General features: G+C 39.3%; 1 protein-coding gene across 1 annotated transcript; it reads left to right on the forward strand.

Annotated features, from left to right (window-relative positions):
• Window positions 1-5037: 5037 nt before the first annotated feature.
• On the forward strand, window positions 5038-9424 carry IFNG (interferon gamma). The gene is made up of 4 exons (XM_057429458.1): window positions 5038-5241; window positions 7168-7236; window positions 7591-7770; window positions 8479-9424. The coding sequence occupies exons 1-4, from the start codon at window positions 5119-5121 to the stop codon at window positions 8602-8604; spliced, it is 498 nt and encodes a 165-aa protein (XP_057285441.1). The 5' UTR covers window positions 5038-5118; the 3' UTR covers window positions 8605-9424.
• The last annotated feature ends 1447 nt before the right edge of the window (window positions 9425-10871 follow it).

A 10871-nucleotide genomic window follows, 5' to 3' on the forward strand; every position in this document is an offset into this window, starting at 1 on the left:
TAATCATTAGTATTCTGTGGGGAAAGGTTTTCCCAACCAATAAACATTTTTTTCCATCCTGCATGGGTTTACCAAACTGAAATTCTGAAAGGGAGTATGAAACAGATGTTCTGTGAAAGTCAAGGTACCACGGCTTTAATAATTCTGAGCTTACACTGCTATCACTTGAAGTTGTATCCACCAGCTTTTTACCTGTCTGGATATGGGTCTCTCTAGATGCCTAACTCCACCAGGTGCCAGTTTCTTCTCCCTTCCCCTTCTTTGGAAGACTCAGCAGTTAAAGTATGTGAGAAATCTTGTGAGTGGATAGAGGGATCAATAATATACATTTTCCCATTGATGACTGCACGCAGACAGGAGTATTCAAGGAGGACAAAGAGTCTTTCTCATGTCATATTTCAGATAGTACAAAGTGGTTCTCCAGTACTGTCAAACAATAACATTTTCCAAAAGTGTTTGGAATGGGCAGAATAGAGCATTTTTTTAGAAAGATGTCAAAACTGTTAATCTTGAGAATTTCAGAACTTCCCTCTGCCCCAAGTATTTTGTTCTTATAAAACAAAGAAGTTTTTTTATTCCAGCATTATCCCTAATAGTCACTGGGAATATCCTCTAATTCACAGAGATCTGTTGATCACAAGGAGCAGACAACTACATCCTCTATGATGTGTAGCACTGAGGAAATATCCATATCTGTAGGAGAGTGGTCATGAGGCCTGATTATCAAGACATCTGCTTTGCAGATAGTAGTAGCTCAAATAAAAATTTTTAGTAAGCACATAGCACTGGTACAATGCATACATGCTAACTCTAATCACACACCTAATGACCCTCCACAGCATTGTGAAGCAGGAAGCGAAGAAATTATTTCTGCTGCTTATAGGAAAGGAAGGCTAAAAGATGAAGTGTGATGTAAGTTCAGAATGACAAGTCAGAGAGGGTTTTCCAACTCTGAGCTGCTTTCCTTGTGCAGTGGTAATAGAGGAAGCCACTGAGTTTTAGAGAAACGAAAGTCTGGCAGAGATCTGCTAGGCTGGTAAGGGCAGTTCCTTACTAACCATTCAGCCAGCACGCTGAGGAGTATGCATAAAACAAAAAATGAAAGGGAAAAACCTTTCATCAGTGGTCGTAGTGAAATATGACATGACTTTGCAAGGACATCATCGGGTAATTGGTGTAAGGTGGTGTGTGAACAGAAAGGTGTGAAACCTCTGCTTTACATGAAGAGTCAGATGACTTCCAGGCAGCAAAATGAAAAAAGATGCCTTGGTTTCATTTCCTACTGTTTGGAAGAGATGACAGTCCAGCTGTGACTATGGAGCCACACAGAAGGACCGCTCCAATTTAATGCAACACAAGACTTTTCAATAATATTCTGCCCTCTCTTTCAGCTAGATTAGGGCTAGTGCTCAGACAAAGAGCTTTTGTTAAGTACTGAGTGTTCAGTCCCCTCCAGCATACACTCGATAGATATCTACTAAGGAACATGGATAAAAATTGCATGTTCTTTGTCCCTTGGCTCTACCTAGTAAAGGGTAGATACTTGCAGGGTACTCCCTATTTTCTTTGTAACCATGTGGATGTTCAGGAAAGGCAGTGCAGAGGAGCCATCTCAATCTGAGCCTTCCTCAGAAGCTGACCATCATTCTTGGACAACTAGACATGCACTAGACAATGGGGATCTGTTTCATCACTTTCTGGTGGAATGGGAAGCAGAACAGCCCTGGGAAGTGCACAGGACCCTCACGTTCTGACCATCTGCTGTAGACTGTTGTCTAGGATCAGAACAATTTGAAGAGAGGTAATGTTATGTGTCAGTAGAAGAGAACATGAAATGAGCATGTCAGCTTTAATATGGTGCTACTTATTCAAGTGTAAAGATTTGGAAAAGGAATTCTATATTTCTGTATTAGAACACATTTCTGTCCAGCTGATGATTTACCACAGAACATTCAACCCTTTGTGTGAGAATTTGAATGTAGATGAGTAGAAGGCCTTAATCTAGCCTCCATGGACAGAAAGAGGTACCTGGAAGCCAAACCTACACTCAGAAGATAACATGACAGAAACACGCATCATGGCTTTCTTCTTCTTTACTCTTTGCTTTATTTCCTGACTCAGTCTTTATGAAGACTTTATGATGAGTGTCTGTGTTCCCAGATTTGCCTTTTCTAGATGCTAAATGATCATAAACCATCCTGTTGCTCTGTGCTGCCATTTTCTTATCTGCAAATTTGTACACTTGACACATGGACACATTCCTGTGTAACATTATCTAGGTGCTCCTGCTCCGGCAGGGGGATTGGACTAGATGATCTTTTGAGGTCCCTTCCAATCTCTAACATACTGTGTGATACTGTGATACTGTGACAGTGGCCGCATCTGAAATGTGAGGAGATCAAGTGATAAAATTGGCTACATAAGCCCCCAAAACTGTAACTAGTATCTATAAAAGTTGAATTGGGAAAATCTTTTCTTTCTGATATTTCATCCTGCTGTTATGCTTAAAGGTTTAGTAGTAATAAAAGGCCAAATGTGGATATGTCTGATAGGTTTAGCAAGGCTGTTTAATCCAGTGCATTCACTTGGAATGAACAGTTCTCTGCAGAACTGACTTAACCTTTCAGCTCCTGAAATTGTATCTTCTTCCTGCCTGGATAATTGCAGCAATTAGTTGTGTTCAGTTGTGTTAAGATTTGTCCTCAACATGTTAAGAAGACTGAGCTGCATGAGTAAATAATCTCTCTCAAACTCCTTACTTGCAGCTCTTCTTTGCACACTCTCTGGTAACTCAACAGGAAAGCACTGCTCAAATTGGAACCTGTAATGGCAAAAACTGGGCTTGATGACCCAGTTCCTTTTTCAGCTTTACGTTTCTGACAGCATAAAGAGTGCCATATGTAACAAGAATAATTTTCCTCCTACTTCTTGACACCTCTCCTTCCTTTGTCAATGGATCACTCCATAGACTCATGGCCAGTTGATGTGCCTCAGCGGGTGTCTCCCACCATGTAAAATATGCTTAATTTTCCTATATGTATAAAACTACATGCCACAGCATGCCATTTGCCTATGTTTGTCTTGCAAAGCAATCCAGATGTTTTAACTTTATCAATAGGTTTGTTCAGCCTTCTGTCATTTGTGAGTCCACTTTGAATCTCAGTGGGACCTCCATTTTGTCATCATCCCTAGAGGTATTTAAAAGATGTGTAGATATGGCTTTTAGGAACATGGTTTAGTGGTGAACTCAGTATTGTTAATGGTTGGACTCAATGATCTTAAAGGTCTTTTCCAACATAAATGACTCCGTGATTCTATGATTGTAATCATAGAAACATAGAATCAGAATGGTTTGGGTCGAAAGAGACCTGTGAAAATTGTCTAGTCAAACACTTGTGCCACAAGCAGGCATGATAACATTTTTTTTACAGTTCTTTGAGGCATCCTTGAATAGCATTATCTCCTTACCTCCATGTAAACACTTCCAGCAATCAAGTTATTGCTTAACCAATTTTAATTTACTGAACTAAAACCAAAATGGGCATTGCATAGTGCTACTACCCCAAGCACATTACAGGCCTAAATTTTTTGCAGTACAGCACTTGTTGTGAGATTTGCCATCTCTCTACACTGCTATTCCCAGGGAGCTTTGGCATACAGCTTTTGGGCCTGCCTTTGCTGGTGAGATTTGGTTCTTGTCTTTGCAAAATGGAAATTCCCTGTTTGCAATGGTGGTAGTAGGCTAGATCTATTCCACAGATGGAGGTCCTCTTTCAGGCTGCAGATGGTAAAAATGCTTGGTGGTGTTACTGGTCATTTGCTGAGATTGGAGGTGCTGCTGAGGAAGAGGTCAGCTTCTTGCCAGGAACCAGAAGAGTCATTTGGGGCTGTGCTAGAGAACTTAAATCATACCTGTTGGAGCCAGTTTAATTTTCAGCTTTTTCTGATCAGCTACAGTCACCCTCCACTGCAGTCTGTGTGAACTGTACCTGTGCCCTCTTCCTGAACCTCTCTTTCTTCTTTTCCCTATGGGCTTCTTTGTTTCCCTTGGAAGCTCCTGCCTACCATGCAATCATATACTATGTTGTAGAATTACTCTGATTTCTTCGTAAGACTCGATGCAGTAAGCTCTTTTACCATGATAACAATCAAAGCAGGGTTCAGTTGCCATACAAAACCCCTTTACCTAGCTATCCTCAATACACCTTTTTTTTCAGGGGTCTATATGTACTTGGAGACCATCCTTTATATCTCCTTCAAATGGGCTTCTTTTTTCATGCATGCCTTTCTGTTTTCATCTTCTACACACAAAAGTGGAAATTAACGGATAAATGGCGAACTTTAATTATTGCCAAGTAGAAATTAGTGTCTTGAATACTTAAATACTTTGCAGATAGTAGACAACCACAAAGGAATTTAAAATGATGAATCATTGTATCCATGCTGGAACCTCATTTTCTCTTATCCTATTCTGAATTTGGTGGTGAAGAATGAGAAAGTGGCAGAAATGTACTTAGACTATGGAAAGAATGCAAATAGTGTTTCACAAAACGACAGCAGTAGGGAGAGCATTTAGATCTCTAAGTGACTCTGAATAATGCCAGGGAAATCTCAGTGGTTACTTTAAAAGAATACCAGAAATGAGTTGACTGTTATACTGACCCTTTAACCACACAAATATGATTTTTATCTGATAGGGTGTAAGAATATGCTTGAGCCACAATGCATACTCCTCAGTCAGTACCATAATTTCCCCCTTTTCCCAAGCCACGTGTAAAAGAAACTTCAGAATCTGCCACGTCAATGTTACCCGTTGATGAACCACTGAAAATTTTTCCAGGACCATGCTTTTAGAAAGATGCTTTCGAGGGATTCCCTTGATTAGAAAAAACTAAAGGGTTCTTATCTAACACTATCTTGTCTAAATATATACAGCCTGTGATGACGAAAAAAAAAATTTCAAGACCATGTATAAATACCACTGAGAGGCAGATGAAGTTCATTCGTCTACTTTCTTCTAATAGAAGAGTGTACTATTAGAAGTTGAAGCTCACTGCTCTTAGAACTGACATCTCCCAGAATTTATCTGAGCAGTTTAACTGAGCCATCACCAAGAAAATGACTTGCCAGACCTACAGCTTGTTTGCTCTGTCTGTCATCATGATTTATTTTGGACGTTTTGGAAATAGCTCAATTCTTGCTCACCTTCAAAATGATATAGACCAACTGAAAGCTGACTTTGTAAGTATGGTGTTCTACTGCATTTGTCGTCTCCTTGTGCTTTAAATATAGTCCTGCATTGAGCCCTGCTTGATATACTCAATGTGTACCAATAGAGGGTAACCATAGAACAAACCTTTTGCTTTACCTTTTGTTAAGAATATGGACAATTTCTTTGGTTTTGCTAACCTCATTCACTAACATGATACAATTTTTCAATAGTTTTAGTAAATAATAGTTTGCATTAATTTCAGGGGCATTCCTCCTTTCATAAGAGCTTCTACTAGCTCTATGAAGCCTTTGATTACATGGAATGTTTCATAACATGAAATATTTATGACACTTATGATGAATGATTTAATCTTGAGTCAATTCTCAATAGAGGCAGTTTACAGACACTTTCTTAAGTTTTAGGTTACTAATGTTAAGGGGGGCTTTAGTAATAGTTAGCAATATAAACAAAATGGAGAAGACTAAGAAGACCTTTTGCTTTAACAAATGCATCTGGTACTTACTACTAGTAGCGGTGTCCTGCCCAAAGGTGGTTCCTGCTGCTTATTCTTTTGCATCCTGCAGCCATTCTGTTTACATATCTATGACTGTTATCTGGCATAGGAGTGTTATCTGGCATTGTATTACTTCTTTTCATTTTGATAACTTGATAACTGTAATGTTAACTCACCTATCTTCGTCTAGGAGGCATTAAAGTACTCCACAATTGACTTCAGCTGGGATTAGAGATAACAGATTCATAAAGGAGTCACTTCTAATTAACAGCTTTTATTCTCAATATATTTTTTTTCTTTAAATGCATGAAACCAATTGCAAGAGTTTGCTCCTGTTTTCAGCTATCATTTTGTCAAAATTTCGTGCATATAAAAGTTAAAATTTAATCATCAAAGAATCATCCTGAAGTATCACATGAAGAAGCCTATTGTGATGCTTCAGTGTCTGCAGAGGGATAGCAAACTGGCTGTAAAACTGGCATTAAATCTTAAATTTGTCATTAGCACAGATCAGAGAGATTCTCACTAGAATATATATAACTCTGTTGGAGACATCCTGAACTGTGGTGAGTTTCTTGCACTGACATTAGAAACTCTGGTCCACAGCAGGTGCTCCCCACATTTCAGAAGAACAGCAAAATGAAGGCTGGTGGTAAGGTTAGCATGGGGAGCCAATCAGCATATGAGGTTTCTGTCACTCTGCAAGTTTTCCCTTTGCACTCACTGTATTTAAATTACCAAGCAGACGAGAAAGGAAATAGTGACTGTTGTATACAAAAAGAAAAAAAAAAAGACACACAGAAAAAAGGAAATGACTCAGTTTACCTCTCCTTGGTAGGAGAATTGTATTGCTCTTTGTTTCCTAGAATCTGCCGCTGTGCGTGGCTAACATCTGAGGGTTAACCTCTGTCCCTGCGAACCTCTCAGTATTCCACTAACCTTGTATATCTCCATACCTGTGGGCTACTGGGCTATTCTCCAGTTTCACAAACTGTAGTTTTGCAGTAAAATTAGTTTGTTCTTGTTCCAGATGAGATTTATTAAGCCTGATTAAATTCAAGTGCACAGACCACATACTGGTGGACTTTGACTTAAAACGTGCCAAAATCAGATCTGACAATTTGCTAGCCAGTTGCTAAGCCTCTGAACTTTGATATTCAGCTGTCAATACCACAACTTGCAAGGAGTATTTGATAAAATAGAGCTAAATGTCTTTTTTATAGCAGGAGAAGACTTTGAAAAACAGCCTAATGCTATTTCTGGTACTGGGCAGTCATACAATGCAATTTGGTGCTTATAGAATTGAAAGCATTGTAATAGCAATAGCCCAGTGATGCAAAAATCGTGCCTCTGGTTTTTATTGCTCATTTGAATAGAGAACACAAATTTGCCTTGTAATAAGTATTGTTTGTATAACAAATATGTTTGTTCTTTGTTGCAGAACTCAAGCCATTCAGATGTAGCTGACGGTGGACCTATTTTTACAGAGAAACTGATAAACTGGACAGAGGTGAGTTAGAGCCAGACACAACAAAGCATCTTGAGCACTTTGCAGGGCGCATTTGGTACAAGGCAGCTCCCAGAGCCGGTGTAACCAGCTAAGGAAGGACAAGCATGAGCAGAAGCTGCTTCAGTATCTCTGAAACGACAAAACAATCATAAAAATATTTCCAATAAGGACCAAGGTGCTTTATATTGCACCACGAACCAATCCTGAGGTACAGCCAAGTCCAGGACATGAGCTGCAACATCTTATCCTGTTTTAAATGACAGTAAGAAACTCTGTGCGCTACATTTTAGCTTTGTTTGCTTTCCTGCTGATGGGCACTCATAAACCTTTCTTTCTGACTGTATTTTTCAACAGAGAAATGAAAAAAGAATCATCCTGAGCCAGATTGTTTCCATGTACTTGGAAATGCTTGAAAACGCTGACAAGTCAAAGGCGCACATCAGGCATATATCTGAGGAACTCTATACTCTGAAAAACAGCCTTCCTGATGGCTTGAAGAAGCTGAAAGACCTCAAGGACCTGGCAAAGCTTCAGGTAAGGCTCTTCCTCTGCCTTTAAGACTCATGATGCTATAATTTCCTGTTGATATTTGAGTGTGAGTCAAGCCAATAATGCTTTATAACCCATCGGGTAATCCCCATCTAGCTCAGTTCACACTGGAAAACCTGTTGTTTCCAGCTGCAGGGGTTGCTGCGGGTCTGCGGTGTGGGGTGTCAGCATGGGGGCTGCTGTCCTGAGTCTTGCTAGAGTCCGGCACAAAGGTGCTGGCAGCTCTGCCGTGTCATCTGCCCACCAGAGCTGCCACTGACACAACCATTTGTGGTTTAGAAATGGGTGAGAGAGTCGTGCCTGGCTATGACACACCTCCGCATGCTTTGGAGTCACTCGGCTTGTTGAACAATTGCCGATAGCATGAACTATCGGCATCTGCAGAGGTCTGCAGCCAATACCCTGGTGGAGTTAGCTGCTTGAGTGGGTATATGCCATCACAATAACTACAGGGTAGCTCAGTTTTACAGAATATGGCTGGTCTGTAACATGTCGTGTAGTAGTACAGAAAGTGGAAACCAAAACTTTGTGACAATGTGGGTGTTTGTGGTAGGAATTAGGGAATGGTGTAATTCGTAACTGCAGATGTCCATCTGGTTTATCCTGGTAGCAGTGTAGCCTGTACATTGTGATCAGTAAATAATTATAGCTCTTGGCATGACCTTCCTTCTGTTTGTTTCGTATTTATAATAGATGAGTGACTTGAAAATTCAACGTAAAGCTGTGCATGAGCTGTTCAGTGTCCTGCAGAAACTCGTGGAGACTCCAACTTCTCTCAAAAGGAAAAGGAGCCAGTCTCAGAGGAGGTGCAAATGCTAATGACATTATATGGCATTTTGTACAGAGTTATTGTGCAAATATCGTTATGATGCACGTTTTTTATTTCAATCTTTTAACGGAATTTTTATACATTTATTTATTAATATTTAAGTATTTTAAATAATTATTTATAATGGAATACCAAAGTATTTATACCTCCTACTACTGTCGAAGAAATGACTTTGTCTTAAAATTCTGTCTATCTGTTACATGTTTGCTGACCTGAAAATACAGAATGGGGCAATGTTTACTCAATTTCCATCTGGAAATCCTGAAATGACATGATACGGTACCCAGCTTTCCATCTGGTGCTGTCTTGAGAGAGGGATGTTATAAAATTAGTCTCATCATTCATTCATTTGTCATGAAGATGCAAGCACCAATATGGGGAAGTTTCTGTACTCATGAAAATATACTCATATCTGCTTACTTCTAAGCATATCTAAATTCAAATCAAGCAAGTAGACATGCTTAAAGGCAAGCAAATGCTCATGCACTTTTCTGAACAAACTAGGGGATTGATGATTAGTTGGTGACAACTATGCATTGAAGTTCCCAAGAGGCCAGGCTAGTTAGCAGCTCCAGGAAATGTGACTAATTCTATTGCACTTACTTAACTACAACTCACTGATTTTGAGAAGTTCTGTATTCTTTTGTACTGAATTGTTTAAATGTGTCTGATGTCATTTTATTTATTTGGAGGTAGTAGTATGGAAGTTTTTATCTCAAGGACTATATTTTTGTACTGGAATATTATTTAAACCTTCTAATTTCTCAATGGAAAATTTTTGATCTTTGGATATTAAATAAAAAATAAATATTGAAGAATGCTTGCATGTTTATTCACCAGACTCTCTGTGCAAGGTGAACTGCTAACCTTGCTTTATGTTGTCATAGAAGATAGCCCTGCCAAGATATATAAGCCGTATTTTATCTCCTTCTTCCTGCCCAAGATTTGGGAATGGACAATGTTTTTGAAGAAATTTGGCAGAAGCGTCTAAAATTCCCAGGCTTTTCAAATTCTGCTTTTATCTGCATGAGGAAGTATAATTTTGCCTGTAAGAAGGCTTTGACCGTTTAAAATTTGTTGTTACTCTGATTTAAAATAAAATACACTTTTCATTTCCTCTGCAAGTCAAAGTTTGGGGCCTAGATTGAGGTCAGCTCATCCACTGGACTCTCTGTGAATGGTACAAGCTGGAGGCCTGCGGCTGCTTGGGTCTTGGCCAGTCTCAAAGGCTTGGGTTTGGGCTTGGGACTGGGGAGGTGAGTTGGTAGGGCTTCCTAATGCTCAAGTCCTCAGGGGTTTACTAAGCAAATTATCTAGGGCAGACTGGTTGGTCTGACTGAGAATGGGGCAGATTTTCCTTGGTATTCCTGACAATATAGGACCTCCAACTCCCCCCGAACTTGAGCCGAATCAAAAAATTCCAGAAATACCACCCTACAGAGCCCAAAGTTTAGTTATAATTGTTGTAATAAGCCTAAAGAGTTTGGTTGTAATTGTTGCAGATCTTCCTACTCTTATGGACTCAGCTGTCTCCTCGGTGTAAAATACCTTCTCTCATATCCTCATTTTACAATCATAACAAAGTGACTCAGTAATACTGGATACTTGAAGTGATTTTGAATGAAACAGCTGCTCTTGTTTGTACTCATCAGAGACATGTACATGCATGTGAGATGCAAGTGAAACAATGCTGTTCCAGGACTAAACATGACAAGCCTCAGTATGTATTTAACATAGGCAATGAGTCTCTGTGTACATGCTCTTTCATGAGGTATTAGTTAAATAAGAGACAAGCTGTCTTCCTGGGAAGTGAAGCCAGCTATAGCAACTTCTATCAAAAAAAATAAATGGAAAAAAAAAAAGAAAGAAAAATAAGTAAAAAGAAGAAGAAAGAAAAGGAAAATGGGAAGAGAAAGGAGAGAAGAGAAAAATTAAATTAACACTCTTTTTTTTTTTTCTTTTAATTTAAAGCCAGGACTGGTTGGGTGCTACTTCATTAGACTATAAATTGTAAAGTCTACAGTCCTTCTTCACCTTGCCACAGAAAAGCAATTAAAGACATTGCTATACACCCAGCAGGAATAATATTTACTCATCCATCTTAATCCTAGTTGCATGTATCTAAGCCTGTGCCATTTTCTGTGCTGTGCTGTCACATGCATTCATTCTGTTACCTCATCAAATCTGTCTCAAAACAGCAAGAGTAGTGGGGAGGCGTTATTGGTTAGTCACATAATTTCCCAGGTTCTTCTCATCC

Source organism: Pezoporus wallicus, unplaced genomic scaffold (assembly GCF_028554395.1).
Source record: "Pezoporus wallicus isolate ANWC-B61680 ecotype Strahan unplaced genomic scaffold, APGP_CSIRO_Pwel_v1 contig_5069, whole genome shotgun sequence".
NCBI lineage: Eukaryota > Metazoa > Chordata > Aves > Psittaciformes > Psittacidae > Pezoporus > Pezoporus wallicus.

Coding starts and splice junctions, on each gene's coding strand:
- IFNG (XM_057429458.1), top strand. CDS start 5,119: ATGACTTGCCAGACCTACAGCTTGTTTGCTCTGTCTGTCATCATGATT. Junction 5,242..7,167: donor ACCAACTGAAAGCTGACTTT/GTAAGTATGGTG, acceptor TCTTTGTTGCAG/AACTCAAGCCATTCAGATGT. Junction 7,771..8,478: donor AGGACCTGGCAAAGCTTCAG/GTAAGGCTCTTC, acceptor TATTTATAATAG/ATGAGTGACTTGAAAATTCA.